The sequence below is a fragment of the Lipophrys pholis genome (assembly GCF_963383615.2).
Source record: "Lipophrys pholis genome assembly, chromosome: 13".
Classification (NCBI taxonomy): Eukaryota; Metazoa; Chordata; class Actinopteri; order Blenniiformes; family Blenniidae; genus Lipophrys; species Lipophrys pholis.
Window position 1 is genome coordinate 15093710 of NC_137632.1, and position 26097 is coordinate 15119806.

At 41.2% G+C, this 26097-nt stretch overlaps 2 protein-coding genes across 2 annotated transcripts; one reads left to right on the plus strand and one right to left on the minus strand.

The window, feature by feature from the left end:
* The first annotated feature begins 612 nt into the window (after nucleotides 1-612).
* Nucleotides 613-7699, plus strand: LOC308118550 (indian hedgehog B protein-like). The gene is made up of 4 exons (XM_080478008.1): nucleotides 613-1526; nucleotides 2636-2793; nucleotides 3071-3174; nucleotides 5332-7699. Exons 1-4 carry the CDS (start codon nucleotides 1221-1223, stop codon nucleotides 6057-6059), a joined length of 1296 nt encoding a protein of 431 aa, XP_080334134.1. The 5' UTR covers nucleotides 613-1220; the 3' UTR covers nucleotides 6060-7699.
* A 669-nt stretch (nucleotides 7700-8368) lies between these two features.
* On the minus strand, nucleotides 8369-25396 carry bin1a (bridging integrator 1a). The gene is made up of 20 exons (XM_080479121.1): nucleotides 25091-25396; nucleotides 23706-23786; nucleotides 23492-23546; nucleotides 23300-23394; nucleotides 22346-22441; nucleotides 21966-22076; nucleotides 21795-21887; nucleotides 21154-21239; nucleotides 20946-21021; nucleotides 20432-20487; nucleotides 19724-19768; nucleotides 18493-18562; nucleotides 17931-18056; nucleotides 17649-17732; nucleotides 15864-15884; nucleotides 13742-14134; nucleotides 13131-13202; nucleotides 12855-12929; nucleotides 11212-11313; nucleotides 8369-11032 (listed from the first exon to the last, which is right to left on the minus strand). The coding sequence occupies exons 1-20, from the start codon at nucleotides 25175-25177 to the stop codon at nucleotides 10931-10933; spliced, it is 1926 nt and encodes a 641-aa protein (XP_080335247.1). The 5' UTR covers nucleotides 25178-25396; the 3' UTR covers nucleotides 8369-10930.
* Between the last annotated feature and the right edge of the window lie 701 nt (nucleotides 25397-26097).

Below are 26097 nucleotides of genomic sequence, written 5' to 3' on the forward strand. Positions count from 1 at the left end.
TTTGAAGAGCTAATTTGGAGGGAGTGGGTTTGCTGCTCTGTGTGTGTTTGTGTATGTGTGTGTATAGCCACACACAGGCAATGAGACAGCAAGCCAAAAGTTACTGGATTAAATGTATAATATGCTCATTTTGAAAATCTTGCCCAAAGCTATTAATCATCTTGATACATTTGGACCTATCTGTATGTCAACCAGTTAGTTGTTTTTTTCTGCCAAGCATTTTTTCATGTAGTCCACCTGTCAAACATAAAGGCAATTAGCCAACGAGTAATTATCTCATCAGCCACCCAATAGTCACCCAACCATGACCCTTGATCTTGCCAGATATTGAAAGCAACATAGTGCGAGCATAATACGGGAAATTGATTTGTCTCATTGATTCTGCTTGTTTACACTCTGAAACAAACAAACAAAAAAAACATGGTGTTGTCAGCATATTGAGCTGTCAAGGGCACACAGACAGACATGGACAACAACTGGAAATGCAAAGTGGCAGCAATAAAGGACAAAGCTTATTATGTTTGTTGCCTGCCAGCAGCGTGTGGACAGGACTCCTCGGTGCGCCCTGTGCCCAGGAGGGGCGGGGTGGGGTGGGTGGCAGAGTGAAGGGACAGAGGGAGAGAGGGAGAGAGAGAGGAGGGCAGGACTGGCAGGGTGCGGTCTGAAGTGGCAACAGATCGTTTTGGATCACTCAAATCCTCCCAATTCAACTGGAAAGCTGCAGCTTGTTGCGCGTCGGCCGCATGAGGAGAGGAAGAGCTCTCAGTCACACACCAAGCAGCTGGAGAAAGTGGCTGATGTTGTGACAGAATCTGAGAGCAAAAGACAGAGAGAGGGAAAAACCACAACACTACAACTTGGACATCAGGAACCGCGCTCTCTCTTTAACTCTCTCACCCACCAAATCGACTTTGAACCTGTTTGTTTAAATACACGGACTTTACAGCCTGCACACTTACTGTTGAATCTGTAAGGCGGCGGGAGCGAACTTTCCCACTTTGACTGAATCTTTTTTTTTTTTTTTTTTTTTGTGGGGGGAGAAGCTCAAAACTTTCTGTATCCTAATGGTGACCTGTGCCTCCAAGGTGCTGGTCGTCTTTAATCCGAACGTTTCGGACGTGCTATCGCAATTGTCACGGACGATGGAGTCGGGAATTAAACCTGGGAGGCACTGAAGACATCTCTCTCCCCCCGGGAGAGTCCTCCCACCCCCCGGGGCGATGCGGATCATCTTCCTCCTTCTCACCACCTCTCTGTGTGCCTTGGTCCTCCTCCTCGCACCTGCCACGGAGGGCTGCGGGCCGGGGAGGGGGTACGGCAGGAGGCGGCTCCCGAAGAAGCTCATCCCGCTCGGCTACAAGCAGTTCAGCCCCAACGTTGCCGAGAAGACCCTGGGAGCCAGCGGGCGACCGGAGGGCAAAATTACGCGCAACTCCGAGCGCTTTAAAGAACTGACGCCGAACTACAATACAGACATAATCTTCAAAGATGAGGAGGACACGGGCGCTGACAGACTCATGACCCAGGTGAGAGGGATCGTGAATGAGTAACCCGCAGGCGCGCAAGAGGAGACGCGTAAAAATGTTCCAGTGTGGCCGAGTGCCGGTGCTGCTCTGGCTGGTGACACAAACCAGCTCGTTCAGGATCGTGTTTGTCAATCAGGAGCTGTCATCTGACTATTTCAGCGAGGTTGAGTCAAGTAAATGACACCTCACGAGATTAACCGCACTGTTAAATCCAATTGCCTGCTAAATGTTTGCTGTCAGTTGAATGTTTAAACCAAAATGATTGATTCCGTTGACTCTTGGCCCTTTGTTCCACCTCCGTATTCTGCTACCAGACACACTAACTGCCGTGAAGCCACACCAAGTGGTCAATATCATCGTTACTTGCTACATTTTCGTATTGACCTATAATGGATCGTTCAGTTTCCTCATTTGGGTTGGTACATGCATGAAAAATTACTTTCCCCCCCAAAAAATATATCTCAATTTGAGTATGTCACGCCCACAGGGCTATAACCTATAAAATATATTAGAAGTCAAATGTAAAGATGACTTATAGCTATTCAGCAGCTTCATGGTGGATTATCATGAACTAAACTAGCATCAATGTGTTGCTTCAGATTGTTAGATTCATGTAAATTGATAGACATTGAGAGGCATTTTTATTTCACTCCTTAAGTAGGGTACCGGAAAAAGACAGAGCCTGGAATGTGTGTACTTTGACCATTCGCCTAACAAAATCCACCTGACACGGTTAAAGATCAGGACCATTATATACAGCTTTTGTAAGTTTTTATTTTAGTTTTTGTGTTTGTAAAATGTATGGGCTTGAAAGGCCTGCAGCCTTTTTAGTCTTTCTCTTACTCTCCTACTTACGTTTTTGTGTTCCTCTCTTAATTACACCTTGTTTTTGAATCACCGACACTGTCCTGCCTCAATATGATGATGATAGTGATGTCTCTGACCGACTGCTCCACCCTCACATGCACAATGCCCACTCATCATATCCAACTGGCTTCATTGGCTTTAACTCTTCACCTTAGCATATTTCATCATAAGGACCTGTTCATTTCTTTTTGCTGATCTGTTTTTGAACAGTTCCTTTCTGTGTGTGTGTGTGCCTTTCTCAGCGTTGTAAAGACAAGTTGAACTCTTTAGCCATCTCTGTGATGAACATGTGGCCAGGCGTAAAGCTGAGAGTGACAGAGGGATGGGATGAGGATGGTCATCATTCAGAGGACTCACTCCACTATGAGGGGCGTGCTGTTGACATCACCACATCAGACAGGTAGGTTCACAGTAAACCAATTTATATTTGACATTGGCAAGGCAATCCTGTGTTTAAAGAGAATTAAGGCGTCAGTGACTAACTCAACAAACAGTAATGTCAAAAATCAGCCTGTAACCAAAATCCTGCTGGGATAACAATATATTTAGAGCATTACGCAATCTCACTGAGTATTATACTATTTTCTTTCTGTGTAGATGGTAATAAAAATAAATCTGCTTTGTTCTAACTCTGACTGAGATCCAATGGTGAGTCAAATGTTTTGTCCTTTCTGCAGGGACAGAAACAAGTATGCCATGTTGGCTCGTTTGGCTGTAGAGGCTGGCTTTGACTGGGTCTACTACGAGTCCAAAGCACATATACACTGCAGTGTCAAGTCAGGTAAGAGAAGCACATGAGCCACAGAGGTTGTGTACAATATCTGAATGTGTCTCTGTATGAATTTGTGGCCAGCTGTGATTACCACTAATGAGGGCTGACGCTAGACCTTTTGTTGGTGAGTCGCTAATGGTTGAGCTTGCCTTTCAGTGCATTAGTCGGTCTGTGTGTTTGTGTGAGTGGCCTATTGGGAGCCAATCAAAGCAATGTGTGCACCTGAGGTCTTTGCTGTGTTCAGGCTCTCTTCTCGGTCAGACCTACTGCCTAAAGTTGTCAAGATCATATGACATTTGCCTGTGCAAAGTAGTGGTGAGCCGGAGCAAAACTGTAATCTTTCACACGATTTAAGGCTTTATATTGTTGTGTTGCCTTCTCGTAGCTAAAATATGCATCAGCAGATTCCTGGTAAAAGACAATTGAACTGATGTACACATGGACAAAATACTGATATGAATCAACGTACAAACATTCACAGAATATTTAAAGTGACATCTGGCCCTCCTGTTTTCATTTTGGTCATAGAATGAATACAGTTTTTCCAGTTTTATGGTTAATATTAACCCACATTCCTCCAACACATTTTGTCAGATACATTCTTTATGCTAAACAAAAGCCGACGGCATTCCACTTCCAGCAACTCTTGCTTTTTGAGACATTTTAGAAACCCATTTACCAATGTCTGGTACCGCCAGTTATTTGATGCCAAACCACATTCTAGCAGTCTGCTGAGGTTAGTAGGCTGTGAGATGATTAACTCTCTCTTTGTTTTGCTATTCCTTTTCCTTCAGTAGATTGCTCTCAGATCTCTTATCTGAGTCTTATCACCTCCTGGTCAAAGCCCTCCTTTTCTGCAGCCTTCGGGCTTACAGACACACACCTTGCACAAATATTTGGCTGCTCCAAGTCTGCCTCAAGACAGCCCTCCCACATAAACATGCACACACACACATTTGTACTGATTCATTTCTTGTTGCAAACCAATTTTGCACCAACTAGCCACAACAAATACTCTAATCTGTTCGAGCTGTTTTCATTCTGCAAGTTCTTTCCAAGTACAGTAGGATACACTGTTGCAGCATGAGCTCGTAGCAAAATCTCAGCCTTTGTGAAACACTTGAGAGTGTATTGTGACACAGTTTAAAACACAAACTGCAGTAATCCAAACAATATCCAGAACCAAGTCTGAGTCTGTGTACTTTCCTGTCTCTCTGACCCCGAGTCGTGCTCTGGCTGTGGTGATACAATCAGCTGGTTATCCATTAGCTTCTGCTGGCTACCCCGTCTTGCCACCTCATCTCGCTGCATCTTAAAGGGCCAACCAGTGCAGACACACTCAAACATGGTCAAGTGCACAGTCTGTGGCAATTTTAGCAGTCTAAATGCATTGATGATGCAACAAACTAAAATAGAACAAATGCTTTATGTACTTGTGTCCTACTTATGTGACCGTGACAATTACTATGTCCAAAGAAAGTAGACAAAGTGCATTAGATAGACAGATTACTTTACTTTATTAATCCGGAGGGAAGTTCAAGATGGCACCAGTTTCTCTAATGTCAAAGTGACAGTTTTAGAATTGTGACCCCCTAAGAATAAACATATTAAACGGCCTAAAAACAACATGTTTAATCTAATGATGGCTTCTTTGACCTTGGAAAGGCTATGAGTCTACACAAATCTGTAGAAACCTTTCTCACGAGGTGCAGTTGTTTCTCACAGGAGCTGTACTCATAAATGAAATAATCACGTCAACAGGTTGGGTTGTTCCTATGGTGATAAAAACAAATGTCTTCCTGAAGTGTGTCTCCCTGTTTTTGTGTGTGCATTATAAATGAGTCAGAGGCAGACTGAAAGGACAAAGCTTGCTCCGGAGTCATTAATGTAAACACACTTTACCAATCCACCACTGATCCACTGAGATAAAGCTGTTCTTGAGTCGGTGTCAAAGTCTCACCTGCTTTATAGATCACTCGCTGACCTAGAATAACACACAGACGCAGTGACCCTAGAAGGCCAAAGAATGCTGCTGTCATTGCTCAACCCCTGGGAGAAATTACAACTCTATATGTCTTTGCTTTGTCATCGTTAACCAATAAAATGAAGAAAAAATAAATAAAAATCGAATTAATGACTTTGTTTTCTCGCTCCTCACTTTCTCAGAGCATTCAGTGGCAGCCAAAACTGGTGGTTGTTTTCCTGGTGATGCACACGTCATCCTCGAAGGCGGGGCTACCAAACAGATGTGTGATGTTCTCCCTGGCGACCGCGTCTTGGCTTCCTCAACAATAGATGGAGATGGTCCACTCCTCTACAGCACAGTCTTATCCTTTCTGGACCGCCAGCCCAACGCAACAAAGATCTTTTACATTATTGGGACCGATGCAGGACTTAATATCACTCTCACAGCTGCTCACCTGATCTTTGCCACAGACTGCATGGGTGGGCTCGGTCAACCGATGTGGCAAGAAGCAGGTCATGAGCGACTTACACGGAAGGTCAGACCTCCTGGAGAAGCAGGTCTGAGGACAGTCTTTGCCAGTGAAGTCAGGCCGGGACAGTGTGTGCTCACATCGACAGGGAAGGAGAGATCTCAGGCACGACTTTCAGTCATAACCTTTGTGGAGGAGCAGAGGAGAACTGGGCTGTACGCTCCACTCACACAGCACGGGTCTATAGTGGTGAACGGCGTGCTGGCGTCCTGCTACGCTGCTGTGGACGGGCATCATTTGTCCCACTGGGCCCTGGCCCCACTGAGACTATTCTACAGCTTCACTGGGCCATCCGAGGTGCAGAATGACGGGCTGCACTGGTACCCCTGGCTTCTAGAGAAGCTGGGCAAAATACTGTTGAACGCTGCACACTTCCACCCTTGGGGTATTGAACAATGACATAGCATGAAGCCACAGAGACATGTTTCAGACTTTCAGTCACCTTTATTCAGAGCACCAGAGCATAGAAGACAGCTGTCTTTTCTTCCACAAGAAAGCAACCGAAGGATTGCCAAAGTCATTTGATTTTTAAATGTAAATATATTTCGTACTGATTCCAATCACCTGTATTTGTTGTATTTTCCACAAACATTTTCTTTCTTCCTCTAAAATCATGCAAAAGGCAAAAAGTGGAGAGAAGGCTGAGAAGAGAAGACAGAAGAAGACATTCTCATTACTGACATCCAATAATCTTTTTTTGTTTGTTTTTTTAAGATTAATTGGTCCCGAAGGAGATGAAATGTCTGGGGGAAAAAAAAAAAAAAATCCACAATTTTGTAAACAATCTAAAATCTGGAAGGAAATGAAGAAAATGCTGACCTCAGCATTTACAAATGTCTGCATTAATATAATCAGATGTCTCTGCGACACAACTCTGAAGATGAACAAAGCAATATTGAAAACAGTTTTCGTCATTAGTTTGTACAGTATTTACAGCAATCTCACAACAATAATGCCTATGGACACACTTTAAACACATAATTACACCATAAAATATACTGGCATGAACATGAAGGGTCACATTAGCACCTGACAAATGAAGCTATATATGTACATAAGTATTTATGCAATTATGAATCAGAAAATGGAGGCAGAAAATGAACTTTACTAGGTTGACTGTCAGAATCGTATTTTAAAACGCTATTGTGTATATTAGAATATTTAACTGGACAAATTATTTAGTTCCTTAAGCTGCGGATGAGTAAGTAATATGTATTTGTTCAGAGTACAATGTGACAATATGTTGGTGTTGCATTATGACTTCACATTTAAAAGAAACGTTAACCTTGTTATAGCAAACAATGAAGATGGGATTTACATATTCGTGTTGCTCACCTACTGATGCTGGACAGATGTACGGTGCTATGATGGCCGCCTTTCTTCCTTTTCTCCTTTTCTCCTGTCTGGCGTCTGCTTTCATATGACCTGATTGTCTCAAACTGATTTATATAATTCATTTACACATTTTTCAGGTAGTTTATTGAACTTTTTTTTTTGTTTGTTTGTTTTCCATTGTTTTTGGTGTTTTCAGGTCAGTAGAATCTAGTTAAAGCAAACACCAGACTCAGGCTGTATTCAACTACTGTATTAAGTAACAGCTCAGCATCATAACAAATAACAGTAATTATTTTTATCCTTCAATATTACACGTGTATTTCACAGCTCTCCTTTCCATAGTTGATTTCCATCTGTTACTCAAGCATCAGTAATTTTGACTTTTAACACAAGGGGAAGAGAATTCAATCATGTGAAATATGACTTTATGAAATAAATGGGCAATTTTAGCACATGTGACCTAAATTCCCTCTATCTGGCACTTGTTTAGTATGCTTGGTGAAGAGACACACTCTGTTAAAATGTAGGACATCCAAGGTATTCTCCTATATGACTGCTCAAAGATTTGTCAAATATGTATATTAAGCTATTGTTGGAGAGACTATTTAAAAGATCTATTTTTTAGAAAATATTGTAAATGTGTTGTTATTTTTGGCAACTCTGTTCATAAAATTTTGTATTTGAAATATAAAGTTCTCATTTGTAAACAAAAAAACTTGTTGTGCTTTTGTTGTAGCAACACACTACCAACAAAAGTTGACGTATTAAGATCAGGTCTTACTTCATGGTTTATGGTTCGGACAGAAATGTACATCATCTTGTCAGGAATATTAACTGTCGGGCTTCAAAATTGTTTCAAGCAATGTGCTGTTGATCACAAGCTACGATTCGATAGATAAGCAGTAGGGAAAAGTGATGCATCACTGGAGCTGGTGCATCATGACTGGAGCATGAATTGCTGTGGTTACAGGGTGGGCTGCTGGTTGGTTTCAGTACCACGGACAGCAGCATTCAGCAAAGCTCTTCTTTCTTCCTCCTGATGTCTCAAAGTGATTTTTTTCCCCCCATTGTGATTGAGAATTAGCCCTTGAACACAGCGCACCCTGCTGGAGGATTAAAATACTAGAAAAAAAAAAAAGTAGACCAAACGTTAGTTTTTCTATATATATTTTTTAAAAGAATGCAGAACTGTACGTGTGTGAGGTCATCTATTCATAGTCAGCTGGCAATGGCATCAACAATCCACAACTCTTAGCTGGATAAAACTGGGATGGATGGATAAACTATTATCTAGAAGAGTGAAATGTATGCCTAAGGAGAGATTGATTTGTCCTCAAGTTATTGCTAACGTCAAAGAAAAAGCACACAGATTTGATTCTATGTAATCTTTATTATTATTGGTCAGTTGGGTACAGGAAAAACCTTTTTGCCATATCTCATCTCTCATCACAGGAGACTGAGCCATAGAGACAGATCTAGAACCAGACCCAGGTAAAAACACCAACCTGTCCGTATGCAAAATCAGCAAATAAACTGTGAGAGGGATTGTTGTATCTAAATGTGAAGCTGTTGCTCTCACATACAAGGCTTTCAAAATACAACTAAAACAAAAACATTCACACTCCTGTGTTTTGCTTTTTTTTTTAAATACTGAAAATGATTTAAAAAAATGTGTTCATCCAAGTCTGGTGGCTCAAAATGTATCTCTATGTTTCCTGTCTCTATGTAATTAACTTTGTCTGGACCACGATACCTAGCAAACATTTTGAGGCAAGGCTGATGGACAACCAGCAATTATAATCAGGACTGATTGGAGAGAAATTGGTGGAAACACGCATACAGTGTAACAGCCCTCCACCATCCCTCTTTCTGTCATCAACAAAACAAACAAATACACAAATAATGTAAAAATAAAAAAAAATTGCTTGATTCATCTGCCTCAAATGTAACCCAAGTATCACCGTCATAAATTAAGGGTGTTCACACAACAACACATGGGAAGTCAGCATGCTCACAGTAACTCACATACAGATATGAATGTCTTTATAGAATATGTATCTGTCATCACAGCTTGGCAAAATTACACTTATACACAACAAATGCACAATAACACCTGGAACCATAATACCAGCCAGTGGAAAAAGACCCAATGTGTATGAGTTGCTTCTGTCCAGGCAGAAAAGTTCCTGTAAAATGGACGACCTTATCCCCTGGTAGGTGTTGGTGTTGGTGGTGTCGTCCAATAACAATAGCCTATAGATAAAGATTTCTGATTCTCAAACAATGCACGCACACACACACACACACACACACACACACACACACACACACACACACACACACACACACACACACACACACACACACACACACACACACACGCACGCACACACACTCACACACACACGCATATTTCCTTGCACTTATTACACGTTAATAACATCATTAGACCGGTGACTCTTTTCAATGTTAGTATTAGAATGAATGAATGAATGAATGAATGTTGGTTAGTTTCAACTACCTACACAGCTATGCTGAGAGCAGTCAACCTCACGGAAGTACAAAAAACTCCATAACATCCTCAGTTGGCAATAAGTTGACATACTTACATTAGGCTATATGTAATCATTGCTTGGCAGCATACAAAAATAAAAGAAGTTGCTCTGGTGCATATTCTGAATCATCTGCATTGGAGTAAAGTAGTCTCTATGCAAACGGAGGGAACTGTTTTCGGCACGTTTTTCCAACAATGAACGAGGCTGGCTCAGTTATTATATTTTAATTGGTATTAGGGTGGAACCATATCTATAAATATAACCATTATACTACCAGTAGCAGCTTCTCATTGATGTAGTTGATTGGCTAGTCCTTTAGAAAGCCTGGCTGATGCATATTTGGAGTCACTTGTCAGAAAAGACCATTCCACACAGCTCTATAAAATTTCCAATTGAAACAATGACAAAACTGTCTGACATTTTTCAAACAGACACATATTTCTAGTCTACAGTAATCTCAGATAAGAATTAATTCACTAAAACCCCTGTTGTTACTTTTACAGACTGCTGTGTGATCACTTAGATGTGCATGGATTTATTTGGAATTTAACGGGTTTATTCTACCATTATAGATTCTGAACTAATACAACCACCAAGGGCCCACTTTTTCCACATGGGAACAATGCAAGTAGGGATAAAGGATAGGCTCAATGTGTCCAAAAGGCTTTGAGTCATGAAAGGATGAACAGCACGAGTTGAATATGTACTGTTTGGATGATTAGGCTTAAGAATGTAAACTGCAAGCTTAGAGTTGGTTGTAATTTATCAGTGTTTTACTGTGCTGTTAATGTGTATTTTACTACAGTGAAGACTAAACAGTGCATGTTTCTACCTTTTTGGTGAGTCTGGTTTCAGGACATACACAATCTCGTCCTTCAGGGTTTATATGTGTGTATGGGATACTGTGCTACACCTGGCATTCGTCTGCAGATCTTTAAACTTCCATAATTATCTCAGTGCCAGCAGAACACATCTCAGTCAACATGTTCTCTTATATGCTGAGACATAACCAGGAATAAAACGTTATAGTCCACATGTAACCATTGCATAGGTAAACATTCTGGTGTCTATTCTGCATGACAAAGACTCAGGAGTGCCAACAGTCACACAGAAAGACGGCAAAAAGTGAGACCGATGAAATGGCTACATCTGTAATTTGTAAATGTCAGAAATCCACAGAAAATACCAAGATCCACTTTTAGCAGTGTAGCAGACCTCAGAAATGCATGAATGATTTCTTCCCCGGGCTGAGGCAGCCCTGCTTCTATGGCCAAAGTCCTAGTAAAGATACAGTATCAGGGCAGGAGGGGACAGAAGGATATAGGCAAGAGGAAGAGAGACATGAAGAAGGAAGCTGGAATGATGTCCTGTGTTTCTCTTTCACGGCCTCTGAGTGAAGTTTTCTGGAAATACCCCTTTGGCGGCATTCTCTTTGTTTTGCTGCCAGTCGTCCTGCTTCATTCCCATCAGCCAGCCATCATCCTGAAAGCACCAACAGGCAAGTCACAGTATCATCTACCTGTGTGTGTGTGTGTGTGTGTGTGTGTGTGTGTGTGTGTGTGTGTGTGTGTGTGTGTGTGTGTGTGTGTGTGTGTGTGTGTGTGTGTGTGTGTGTGTGTGTGTGTGTGTGTGTGTGTGTGTGTGTGTGTGTGTGTGTGTACCTGTTCATCTGGGTTGTCAAAGGTGATTACTAGCACCACATCACCAGTCTTCATCTCCAGTTCATCGGTGTCATTGGCAGCATAATCGTGCATCACCTGGACCTATTTCACATGAATGCAAGTATGATTACTTTAATAAATGCAGTAGCAGGGAAATTCTTTGCAGTTTTCTGGATGAGTTTGTCAGAAGATATGAGCTCATTTGCACAATAACAAGGTACTTTAACTGAATGTAAACAATCATGATACAGGGTGTCCTAAAAAGATTTCTCTATTGTGCACCTGTTGACTTTGTGAGGAAAATGAATAATTTCCTGATAATAACTTCACAGGTTCATACCAAGCAACCAGTAAAACTGCAACATAATGTTGAGGTTCAAAGGTTCAAAGGTGGTTCAAAGGTGGTTCAAAGGTGACTTTATTGATACCCGTAGGTTGATTTTTGCGCAGCAGGAGAGGGCATCTGACAGCACATACAGATATATTAAAACGTAGGACAGTAAAAACCAGTGGGAACACAAACATAAGACGAGCACTCAGAGGCTCACTGACAGGTCAAAAAGTGAACAAATTAATAAATAAATAGAAGGAACCACTAAAATACCACTATAAAAACTTGTTGATAAAGAAAGGACAATAAATAGCTAAAAACCAGGTTGAAATTCCTTACATAACAAGACCCAAGAGTAAAGTGCTTTCAAGACTGATATAAAAGGGAAATCGCAGCAGGAACAAAGCTGCTCGTGTCGCGACTCGTCTTAAGTCTTTGGGCCTTTAAATCTCCGTCCTGGTGGCAGGAGCTGGAACTCTCTGGCCAGGGGATGACAGTCATCTCCAGAAATAGATCTGCCCAGTCGATGTCACTGCCTGTTGTACAGCGAACTGTAAGCTCAGCTGTGAATCTCTCGTGAGTTCTTCTCTTTTAAATGGAGGTTTCCAAACCAAGCCACCAGTGAAAACGATAACACAGATTCACTCAAAGCACAATAAAAAAAGTGTCATCAAGGTTTTGTCCACATTGAAACGGGACAACTTTGGCAGACAAAACAGACGCTGGTGTCCCTTCTTGTTCACTGCCTCACAGTTTTCTTTAAAGTTTAACTTTGAGTCAATGATTGTCCCCAGATATTTATTTGATTGCACTTGCTCAATAGTTTGTCCCTTAACGATGGCGTGCTCAGGCGTATTTGTGTTTTTCCTGAAGTCAATGGCCATGTCCTTGGTCTTAGATATATTGAGCTGTAGGTGTGCGTCTTCGCACCACCTGACAGAGTTGCCAAGAACAGGCCCATGACTGTTTTCATTTGCCAGTCGACAAGTTCACAATTACCGAGTCATCGACATATTTTAAAATAAATCGGTCTTTAAGTGCTCTGACACATATTGGTGTAAAGAATAAATAACAATGGTGAGAGCACACACCCTTGTGGTGAGCCCGTGGAAGAGCACGGTTTATCTGATAAAAACCCATTGACTCGTACCCTCTGTGTCCTGTTTGTTTAAAAGTTTCCAATCCAAATGTAAAACCCACTGCTTACATGTGTATAGGGATGTCTGGGGAAACCTGTACAGTTCATATAGATGTACACACTACCATTTAGAACTGCTCAGGTTATTTAAAATTCATCAGATTCGTCTTTTACCTTAAACAGGAACCCAGGGGGCATTTCTGCAGGTTCGGGGGCTACTTCTGTGGATTCTGCTGCTTCTGCAGGTGGCTAGGTGGAAAGAAATGACAATTACATACACACACACACACACACACACACACACACACACACACACACACACACACACACACACACACACACACACACACACACACACACACACACACACACACACACACACACACACACACACACATATATATATATACAGATAGAGAGAACATCTCTTTGGTGTTTTTTTTTATTAACCTCCTCTGTTGCTGCAGCTGCAGCCTCTGGTTCTTCTTCAGCTTCTGGTTCAGCTGCCGCTGCAGACTCACCCTGGGAGCAGAGACAAAAGAAAAATGACACAGACAAGTTAAAGAATGAGTACGATCAAAGACTGGCGTGAAAAGGGGCAAAGAATTAAAGCAACAATAGACAGGAAGACAAGACAACAACAAACACACAAACCTGTACGTTAAAAGAGCAGTTCTTAGTTAATATAAGCATGTTGAATAGACAGCAAGATTAAATGTTATTGCCCAGTTGTTATGAAAAGAAATCTTTTGCACAGCATGACTCATGATGGGCAGTGACGGGAATTAACTGTGCGTAGTGAGAAGCAGATGTAGCTATCATTTTCTTTCCCTCATCAATTTACTTGCACTCTTCATCACAGTTGATGCATCCTCGCCTCTGGTCCAGATGCATCCTAAATCTCTCCATGTCAAGAATTCTTCACCTCTCCATACTTTATTCACAATTTGTATTATCTGTTTCTGTCCATTCCACCATGCTCAGACCTCCTTCTCAGGAGTCGATGCATCCCCCAATTTTTGTCCAGATGCATCTCTCCGTTTTTTTCTCTGCCATGTTACCTGACCCTCTTCATTATCCAACACTGCAGCAGCTGCAGTATCTTCCTCCTCAGCTGCATCAGCCGGAGCCTCATCTGCAGGTGTTTCCTCATCTGTAACAGCAGGCATTTCTGTGCCTGGTTGGCTTGTCTCATCACCCCAACCTTCATGGTCTTCAGCCACTGGGGTGTCACGGGCCGGCTGGTCGCCATCCTCTCCCCATTCCTCCTGCGCTGCAGCCACGGGGTCATAGCGAACTGGTTGGGTTCCATCATCCCCCCAGCCCTCTGTGGCAGCTGCTATGGGGTCATAGTGGACGGGTTGGGGTCCATCACCGCCCCAGTCGTCTTTAGCAGCAGCCACTGTGTCATAGTCGTGCTGGGTGTTTTCCTCCTGGTCACCACTGTCCTCAGGCTGGAGGACAAGGGTCAGGTTTTAAGGAGTCAGAGGGTATAAAAGATATTTCACCTTGTGGGTATTAGAAGGACTTAAATTAAATGGATAAAGGAATAAGACTATAAAGCGGCACGGTGTCAGGGAGATTTCAGGGAAGATTGCAAAGGATAAAAAGGAGTAGTCCAATAGGGATAAATTATTTTATCAGGGCTAGGCGAGGCTTATGGATTATATAAAATTAAAGGTATAGAAGGGTTGTAGGATTCAGGAATTAAAATAATCTTTTTATAATTACTGATAAAAAAAAAAGCTTGCATTACTATAAGAAGCACAATTACAGGTGTTATTAAAACTAGCAAACATGTCCTTCGAAAAGATCGAAATATAAATTTGCATGATGATCTTTGCATGAAAATGTATTCAATTTGAAACCTATATGCTATGTTTGCAAGTTAGATTGGGGGCAGGGGGTTTAGAAAGAAAAATAAAGCGTTTTTGAAATGCAGGCAAAATTAGAGCAATACGAGACATCAGCAGACGTCAGCAGGTTATCAGCATCACCATCAGAATCATCATAAGACACAAGAAGGTCGATGTAGGAGTATTAACCTTTCGGAAAGGTTTGGATCAAATCAAAAGACAGATGAGGAGTAGGAAGGGTGGCAGAAGAAGGCAGAAATGCAAGGTCAGCTTTTTCCCATCAGAAGATAGATGCTGGATCTTCTGTGTGTAGTTAGCAAGCATGGTTTATTATAATCCCACCACTATGTTCGGATGGAGAAAGAGGAAGGAAGCTTTGTAAGAGAAGACGTGTCAGTCTGTTCTGAACCATCGCCGCTTTGCCCCAGGTGTTCACACCGCTCCACGACTGTTCAGACACATCTCTCTTACAGTAACGGGGATGAACAAAAACATTAGTCAAATGGTCCCAAGGCCAACCTAAAAGCAAAGCTTTGTGAAGTTGCCCACAAGATCCCTATCCTTTTAATAGTCGCGCGTTTATGAAACAATCCTCGCAGACATGAGCAACTTCACTCAGGTTTCAAGACAAAACAGATCCCTGTGTGTCACATGGAGCATGAGAGCAACATGTCGACATTGTCAGTCAGTGTCACATGTGAACATACAGAGATATGAGCGGTAAACAGAAATAAAGTGAGTTTAATTCAGTTACAATTGTTTTTACACCACAGCTTTTGATTTAATTTAGACTCACCAACTATTTCACTAAACATTTGTGTATATCTACCTCTATTGATTTAATTCATTGCGATCAGTTGGATATCATTGAGAAGCACAGTCCAGCCCACTTTGCAGATATATATATAATTTGTATGCAAGATACCACTTATCGAGATTCAGTGTGTGCTGTGGTATAAAATATCAATTTGAAACTGAATTGACTCAAGCTTGTTCCCAATTTCCATTTGTGTTGTAAAACAATAGCCTCAGTGTTGTTCTCACATCAAACACTGCAGACACAAAGACAACACACAAACAGATTTGGGACAGACAGCAGTTTGGTAGATCAAAAAAAAAAAAAAAAGCTTATTCACAAAAGAAAGATGGGTCATTATAAAAGAAGCATAATGTGAGTGGAACTTTTATAATGGCAGCAAAAAGAAACAATAATAATGGGTTTTGGTCATGATAGCATTATGCTGACAAAGATGGTGATTGCAATGATAATTAAAAATACTTCTCAAATAAAATGTTGCTATTTTGAGCATGGTTATGATCAGCTTACCCATGAGTCCCAGTTTGCAGGCTGTAGAAAACATAGAAAACAATGGAGTGAGAATAGCACATCTTGTTAAGGTACCTCTGTTGCATTCACGAGGAGATTTTCAGTGCAGGTCCCATGCTGTAAATCCATTAACCCAAAGCAAAAGGTTCTGAGGCAGAACAAGAGGACAAGCACCAGTTGATTAAGTGTGTTTTTTCATGAGCTTGATTCTGAAAGATTGCTCTGTAAAGTATGACGGAAGCACAAAAGTTGGACAAAATGTGCGCTTGAATTAACAGATTTATGTAGAGCTTGATTGATAATATTTACCATGTCAGGTTTGCTTGTTGTTATGTTTCATTTGCTCACCAGCTAACTCAGACTCTGTTAACTGTTAACATTATGATGTTGTGAGAGCAAAACAATGAGCTGAAATAGGCCAGACCCCCACTCAGTGATTCCCAAGTGTGGACCTCGGCCCCCTGGTGGTCCATGGAGGTATTGAAGGTTGTAAGTGAGAGGCAACTTACATTAAGTTCACAAAAGGTTTACAGTATTCAGTTTTTCATTTGTATAATTGCAAAATATATACAGAAACATATTTCTGTTGAAAATGATGGACACTTTATATGTCCCAGTTTTGTCTTGAAGTTAGTATTCCATTGGAAGTTGTGCACCCTCTGACTTTTGACTGCACCTTGCTCTGATGGGGACTTCAACATAACACTCACATGTGAGTTGTGAAGCTGAATGGTTTATCTATCGTTTTCATGGAAGGGGAGTTGTTGTAGGGAGGATACATATGTTTAAACAGTTGACACATATTTTCTTTTGTGTGTTGCTCAAATCAATGTTGCAGAAATGTGAATAAAATATTGTGCAGATTTACAAACTTCCTCTCTCTGCCCTTTGCTGTTCAATTCTATAAAAATCTCAACAGAGAAGCTATGATGAATTGTACAGCACAATGATTTTGTTGAAAAATATGCAAACAAAATTTTAGTTCATCTGCATACTTAATACCTTCTGTATTGCCATTAGCCCATGTTCAAATCAAATTATTCTGTTTCTGGAATGAATATCTACTTAGTCTCATATTTCAATCAGGTGGGAGATTTCTGAGTTGAGTGGGCCCCGGGAGACGTTATAATTTTTAAGTGGGCTTTGGCAATCTTGGTTAAGTAACAGTACATCAGACTGTTACTTAGCCAAGAATTGAAGATTCCATTATGTGGCATTTTAATTTCCCTCAATGTTTATGAGCCAAAAATCAAAGCAAGCGTTCCCAAAACTTTTAAAGCCACCACCCGTGATGGGAGCAACTTTATGTTGCTCAGCTGCACAGTAAGGTGGGTCTGATCCTGAAAAGAAAGGAATAGGAGTCTGCAGTTCATGCCGAGAGTGATCTGTAGACAGTGCTGAAGCAGGAAATAGTGGTCACTCAAAGCAGGTTTCAACAGACCATCATGCCGTCATCCACTTCTGAGTTGGCATTTTGGAAGAAGCAGAGCAGGCAACACCTCAAACTATGCCAAAAGTGATTGCATTTTTATATTCAGTCTTATCAAGCTCATTTCAGTTTATTTAAAGCCAAAACAACAGCACTCTCTAATGAGAAGCATCTCATCCAGATCTAAATTCTAGATGTGTTCATTACAGGTCATATCACAACTTTATTTGGACTTAAATACTATGAAATGAACTTGATATTTTCTGAATAGAACATGAAATCATTTGTGAAGGTCGGCATATCTCACAGCAAAAGGGTCTCTAATGATCTTTGCATTCATGCTGTAATTCAACCACCTGTGTGACCGTGGAGGCTTTGGCTGCTGCATTGAAAGAGTCCAGGTCCATGTCCAATAGGCTGCTCAATGCAGGACTGTCAAACTGATAACAACAGGAACACGAGGGCTCATTGACTAACTGGGCACAACAGTGGGACCAGGGATTAGGACAGAGATGAGACACAGTAGAATAGAACTGAGAGGAGGGGCAAGCCAGGAGGAGGAAGACCTAACGGTTCAGACCTGCGCTGGAAGAAGGTGACGTTAACGGGCCGTTCCAGGCGATCAGCCGCTCACTCACCTCTGTGGGGGAAGTGACGCTGATATCAGGAGCTGCAGCAGCAGCATCAAACAGGCTGACGATGTTTTCTGTTTTCAGCTCCTTAGATGGGGTCACCTTGGGTGGGGGAGGCACTGCTGGTCTTAGCTAGAATATTGTACAAAGCCAGAAAAATATCAATTCAATTATCAATCATCAACTGATTAGTTCTGATGCAGCTCTGATTTATGTTTTGGAGTTAGAGGAAATTGAAAATCTATGTTTTTGTGCATTTTGTAACTTCTGGATCATCACAGAAAGTAATTCACCATGTGCCTATGCTCAACAATGGCCCAAGTGAAGAATTTCTTTGCAAACAATAATAAGAAGCAATCGTAGGAATTCAAAATATATCTAAAATGAAATTCAGATCTCAGCCCTTAAGTTGTAACATCAAGAAAATATTCACAACATCAGTATAAAGCTAGAAACTCAATTAAAAAAAAGGGTAAATAGTTTTACTTGTGTGGAGGCAGATCACTAAAGGGGAACTCCCCTAACTCTAAAGTGTTACTCCAGTGAGTGTGAGTGGGTATGTGTTTACCTTGGATGGAGATTTAGGGATTGGGGGTGGTCCTCCTGGTCTGAGAGTGTGGTTAGTTGCCTCTTTAGCACTGAGTGAATGAGAGACAAGAAAAAAGAAGACAGACAAATTACAGCAAAAATAACAAATATAGCCGACGCTGTCAGTGACAAGTGCAGCAATGAATTCCAAAGAGCATCTAAAAGCTAAACCATGCATCTCCTACAAGGGCCCAAGCAGAAGTTGTCATTGCAAGAGCTTTCATGCAAGAAAAGTGAGACTCCCATCCCTCCATCTTTCTTCTCCCATGCAAGCAGGCTTTGCCTGTGCCTGTTCGTCTCTCAGTCCTCAAAAGCGAGCAGTGACAGAGGCATTCATTGTGGCCAGGGACATGTTCTACGGCTAACAGAAGCAGCTCCAGGTCTGCAGATGTCTTAAAGAGTTTGATGCACACCTGCAACTTCTAACTGGAACAGGCTGTTTTCCCACAAAAGTGGCTTCAAATGGCGAAATGAGCTAAGTGCTTAAAATTAAGTGTATTACCACTCAGGCCAAGTGGACACCTACTCAATGAGTAATCTGTATAAGCTCCAGGTTTATTTTGTATCAACATATTAGTGCTGGTGTAATTATTACTCCCTTCAGGCATATCCATCATTCACACTGTTGCATCACATTAACACATTAACAAGCCCGGGGTAATAGATTGCTAAAGAGTCTAAAGACATTAGGTGTGTTTATTTTTTGTTCTTAATTGTCTGTATGAGGACAGTGGGCATCATATGTTGTTTTGAAAGGATCTAAGGGAAAACTGTGATTTATTTTGGTCCAATTAATAAAAAACTGACTTGGCCTGTAATGACCTAACATTGATTACCAGAGAAAAAGAGTATATAGTACACTTTCTCCCTCAAGATAAAAAGCAGCATATTGTAGATGTGCACTCTGATTTACTCCTTCATGCTTTTTAAAACATCTCGGTCAGGAGGAGATCACATGCTGCATCCTTACGTAACAGTTTTGCCTGTAGCAGCGTTAAGGTCAAACAGGTTGGCTCAACTCTTGTGCATCTGCAGCCCTGCAACTCCGTGTTCAAACAACATGTCTGTGAAATCACTTGCACAACCAGGCACTTGTTCCCCTGAACTCTTCCACGCCTGCAGACTGACTGACGCACGACAGCGGGACAGACAGGTCAGTGGGACGGACAGACAAGTGTTTCGTCACCGTGGTTACCACAGTTGCCAGTTACCTCCTGTTTGCTCCTGACGATGAGGTGCCCCGGGTACCTGTCTTTCTGAAATGGGGAGGTTCAGGGGTGGCTTCAAGTTAATGCATGCATGTTTATCTGCTTTTGTAGTTTAGAATACTTGTGACATATTGAATTATGATTTATGAGTTGTATTTCCAAAACAGAACAGGGATTTTCCATTTATTGAAATCAGATTAAAGTACATTTCAGAATCGGAAAGTCTGCATAATGACGAAATTCACACATACTTAAGATGCTTAGACTTAGATGTTTAAGAAAACTGCAGCTTTTGTTCAATCCCATGTTATGTTGCGTCATTGTTGCAGGACGATTACTGAATGAGGGCACCTCTGAGTGTTGGATCAGCCCACAAAAGGCTCACTGCCATGCTCGGTCTTTCTTTTAAGCAGACATATGTTGTTGTTTTTTAACACCAATTTGTTTTGCGCCTTTCAATGAGTATGACTTATTTTGCCAACAAAGAGCTTCAGTTTTGTAAACATAATTGGGGACCGAGGATGGGAGTGATTTAGTTTTACTTAGGAGCACTCCACACTCTTATAAGTGGCCTCACTGAGCCATCGACTCATCCTGCCACAGAGCCAGAGATCAGCATCAGTGACGCAACACGAGATATAACACCTTTTATAAAAAATCTCTACATAGATAATATGAGAGAATTGAAACGGTGGACGGTTGCTCACTAACCTGGTTGTGTCTGTTCCCTCCAGTTTCACCAAAACGTCATACAAATCCTGATCCAACTGCAGAGACGAGAAGACAAGGTGTAAGACATGATACTAAATACAAACAGCATTGTGTCATTCATTCAATGCATGATGTGAACCCAACTGTTTTTACATATTTCTACCTATGAGATAGACTGATCCTAATTTTGACTTTTGACTTTTAACATACCTTTATCCTGTCATAATGACTTTGTCCCGATTTGCCAGTTTTTCAATATAATACAAGGTGTGGCTGCTATTGCTTGATTTCAATGTTCAAATTCAAGTAAACAGTATTTACAAGTCACAGACTGAAGCAATAATGCAGGGGATTGCCTTGCTGCAGCGAGTTAAAATGTCCTACTTTTGTTTTTACATGGCCAAAGATTTAACTGTAACTGACTGTAACTGGTATCTCCTGTATTTGTTCGATCTCTGTTGTCTGGGGTTTTGTTCACATTGAGCACTGGAGGAGGCAACTGGAAGATTCGTACCCGACTCATTTCCTTGTGAAACTTCTCCTCAAAACCCGCCAAACTCTGGAAGGTGCTGACGTAAAACCCGACACGACTGCAGAGGACATGAGACAGCGACAGCATGACCGGCTTGTTTTTAATGCACAGCAAGTGTGGAGCAGATGGAAGTGAAGGTAATTAATCCGTCAACTGGAGAATCGCTTTCTTCAGACGCTCAGACACACACCTGTTCCAAAGTGAAGGTAGCTCCTCTTGCAAGTCAATATTGATCTCCTCAAACACCTTCTGGGCTCTTTCGAACTCCTCCTCAGCCTGGAATACACATCAAATATGTTGGTTCAATATATAAGCGTATGTTAATAATGCAACATGATTGAACTGCAGCTCTTTTACTGCTTTCACTTTCATATCACATTCATTGAAAAGCAAACAGAAGGGGAAAAGTCAACTCGGAAAACAGAGGTATCGAGTGATGGGATGCAAAAAACATTTCTAAGTAGTGAATTATACTTCCATTGCTGCGCTATAACTGTATACAGGAGCCCTACCAAACTAATGGGGAAGCTAAATTCATTTATGTCAATCTAAAACTCTTGAATAATTGAATACAAACCAAACCACAGATAAGATCCTGTTTGAAGTTGTACAATATGGAAACAGCAAGATATGATAATGCAAAATGTATACTATTCATTATTATATGCTATTTTACTGAATGCATTTTCTGTGGACAGCAGAGAAAGATTTTTTCATTGTGCGGCGGAACACGTTTTCTGCTCTAAATATGACATAAAACTTGAACTAAAACTTTATTTCAGTATGGACAGTACACATTTTCTGAGGAAATATGGTGCAATCATCATGTACCTGGCTCCTGGAGAGACTGCTCTGGGCAACGCTGTGTGCAGACAGAATACCCTGTGCCCAACCTGGGGCAGCTCTTTCCAACAAGGAGGCAGGCTGGAAGCAAGAAAACAGGTGCTCTAGTAAAATAGCTTAACAGTAATGTATCACAATTTGCAATTATTGACGGCTTACCTTGGTGATTTTGATCCCCCCATCCTTTTTCTTGGACTTGTGCGTAGCAGCGTAGTTATGTCTGGCACTGTCAAAGTCAACCAGCTTTCTGTCTCGTTTAGCTATACGAGCCTGAACAAACAAGCAACACATTTATTAACAAACAACCAATGAGTGGAAAGTTTTTATAAACATTCTTTTCATATTTTCACAAATGAATTCAAACTTTATGTGTTAGCGTCATCCATTTGTAGTCCAATACATCAGAAACACAGATGGTGCACGGCTATTAAACACTCAGATCACATTATACAGAATAATGTGGAGGAAATCTGAACTCCCACTGCATCAAAAATTAATGCCGGTAATGGCATGGGCCAGGTCACGACAGCAAAGCTCACCTTGATATCGGGGAACTGACCCAAGTAGGTGTCCATGGAAATGAGAGCATGATCTACCAACTTCTGGTGGTAATCGGTCCAAAGTACATCACAGTCCTGAACATACACAATCACACCAGCAAATACAGAGATTAAAAAGGACAAGTGGCTTGCCATTCAAATTTTACTTGCAGTTGCAGGCTTTGTGAGTACACAATATTTAGCCTCACCGCTACGACCACTGGCCTAATGTTGTGCATTTCTCCCCTTTCACTGTGGTATCTCACATCCAGATCTTAGTGTCTTTCATTGTTTTTTCAACCAATTCTGTGAGCAGCAAAGGGATGCTTTCAAGGAATGAAGTGTATCGCGTGATAGATACTGACCCCTTGTTGATAATACACAAAAATATTGGTTTTGTTGATTCTAAGTCATCACTCAAATAATTGTTCACTTCCAGGTAAATATAGCTGAACCACTAATCATAAAGAGACTATCTGTGTTTTTCACTTCATCTACAGTATCATAGTGTAGTGGCTGATGAGTCTATGTCTCTATTACTGTAGTGATGTTGCTATATTTTAGCATGAGGTCCTGCAAAACCTTAAGACCCACCTAGTTTTTCTGCGAATTAGTATCAATTTATCGCAATAAAACAACTCAAAACTAAATATTACAATAAATGCAGATAACATTTTAAAGCTCTTCTTATCCGCAGATAACTTTCGATATTTTCAGGGCCACATAGTGTTTATCATGCACACTCACACACACACACACACACACAGCTGTGTGTAGCCTGGAATAAATCTCTACAGCGATGAATAGTCTTAACATGTGCACACACAGATTGCAGACACTTAATCAGCGGACACTGTTTCTGTTGACCTCTAAGTGACAACCATCATATCTGTCAATCTGTCACATGCAGATAATCTGTGCATTTTAAACATAAAACCAGAAAGCGTTACTGACCTCCACAACGGATTCCACTTCGTTGCTGCCGTACCAGTCTGGTTCATACATGTCAGCAAGGCACGCCTGCACGTTCTTGGAGGACTCATGCATGGCTAAGGACAAATACAGGTAAGCGTTATTAGAAAGGTGTATCTTAACATCGTTGGAAGACATTGTGTGTTTTGTGTCTCTGTGAGTGTGTGTCATCACCTTTCACTGCCTCGAGGTATGCTCTTAGGTCCCTTTGGAGCTTGCTGCCTTCAGTCTGAGGGTGAAACACACATACACTACATAAACAGTCTGGAAAGCAACAGTGGATTCATTATTCATTCGTTCAACAGGGGATTCATTATTTGGCTGTGCTGTTATGCAGCAACTGTTTATTGGGATAAAGTAATGAACTTATGATGAAGCATCGTCTCACATATTGTTTGTTGAAGTTGATAACTCCCTCTTCAAAAGCGACGTCTTTGGTCTCATCGGCTTTGCCAAGTTTCTGTAAAACCTATCATGCAAACATAAATGAATTACAAGCAACAGGGAAAGACATTTATCAAACATATTTGCTCATTTTAATTGTAGACCTGTTACAGGACAGTTACAATACATACAGCAATCAGGTTCAATCACTTCTCCTTGTCAACATTGACAGACGTGAGGTCAAAATAATACAATTTACTCTATATGTCTTGATTTAATGCGCGAGGGGAAAAACAAATTGGTTGCAAAGGCAGTATGACACAGGCCTTACATAAAACGGATATTGATAAAGAAAGAAAGAAGATCATTTAACAGGATCGTTAAAGTTAATCCTCAATCTGTCATATGTAATGGAAACTTACTTTAAGGCGAGGAAGTCAAACACTGAGAAGTGTAAAAATGACAAATGTCATTGGCAAACATTGTTCTCCACAAAAAGTAACTGATGTATCTAATGTTTTTACAAGGGAATGCAGTGTCAATAAATGAGTGATGAATGAGTGAAAGTAGAAGGAACATCAAAACAACACTGTGAGACAACATGAAGGCTGCTAAATTGGATATTCCACTGTATTTTGCACCAATATGTATCAATGAAAATAGAACACTTCAAAAATTGCATTTGTTTTTCTTATTCAGGTTTTATTCATTGTCATTATTTATTTACCAATAGCGGTTTTTTTCAAAGGTTACTGTGCTGCCATTTGACCCATTCGAGATATATCTGTTCTGCATGTGGCCACGGGAGTAAAATGAGTCTGACACCCCTGCTTTAGAAGGTTACCAATATGTCTGTCTATCTTCACCTTAACAGTACATGTGTTCTGACAGACAACAGCGCCCCCTCCCATTTAATAAGCGCACAACGTGCAGGTGCGTGAACGTACAGGCCTCCCATCCTCCTCCACGTATGCATTTTGCAGCATGATGACTGTTTAACGCGCCAGCGATCCTGGAAACACGTGAGAGGGGATGCTGTTGTCAGGAATTGGGGAAGAGGTTCTCATTCAGCTGTTTGGATACAGATGTGTCCTCCGTGAATAACCAGCAGCAGGTTGAACGATGCGGCCCTGCGTTTATTCTCACTGCAGCATGAACGCGTCCGCTGGTGTGACAGTCTGTAGGAAGCAGGGTGTATTTGAAGTGGACACCCACCCCTCATCCTCACAAACAGCATCACCCTGCTTTATGATGTCGTGATGCGACACTGCGCCTCGGTGGAGGATGCGCCAACGCTTCTCCGCGGTTCGCAGGCCTGAAAAGTCATCCACACACACACACACACACACACACACATACACATCCATGCGTAAAGGAGCAGCTTCTTACCTTTTCTTGAGCTCTGGTTAGTTTTTTCTGAACATTGCTGGCCACTTTCCCTGCAGTCAACCCCTTCCCCAAATTCAACTCAGCCATCTTGTAGCGCAGATCAGTCTTTGGATGCGGGATAGAAGGAAATAAAAGCAATAACGATCGCTTAGACCGCTACGGCGAGCGTGGAAGCAGATGCATCAATGTCCAGAGAGGAAATAATGGCGATCCGTGTAATTATGTGAGGTTGTGATGTATCTAAATGGGGATGTGTGTGCAAAAAGCTGGGCTGTATATTCTGTAATATTGAGCGGCTGTGTGTGTGCGCGTCCCTGACAGAGGAGGAGGATGCTGAGAGAGGAAGAGATGGTCTTAAAGGCACAGATCCTGCTGCTGCACGTCCACACGGGAGAGCTGCAAAAATGCATTAAGCCTCAACTTAATAAAAACACGGGTGCAAAGGGTCAGATGATATCATATTTAGAAACACCTAAAAATTATCTTTGGTGGATTTTGCTGTCTTAGAATTAGCCCTTGAATATATTATATTAACCTTTATAACATAATGTTAAGGCAAATTTCCATCATCATGTTTTCAAAATGACAGTATACGTTGTGAAACTTGTAAGAAACACGTACACTTGCTGGGAACAACGATAATAAACTATCATTGGTGTGTTTCGGCGTGCACAGCATTAAGGCTTCAAAACTCTGTCCCAGTATACTATACAATCCTTACATAACATGTATTTTTTTTTTAAAAAAGGCTTCGAGCGAATGAGTATCACGAGAGCAGCTCAGTGACTCGGGGAATAAACTCTTGTAATTAAGTCAGCAACATATGAATAGCAACATATTCAAACAAGAATGATGTTTGTTAATCAAAGTATAGTATTTATACGTACCACTCCTTATAAGCTAATGAAACAAATATAATTCGCAATAGATTTTAGTTGGAGCTATGTTTTCTAGATAAAAACAATGCTGTTAAGAAAAGCAAAAATAATTTCATCATTACAGTTAGA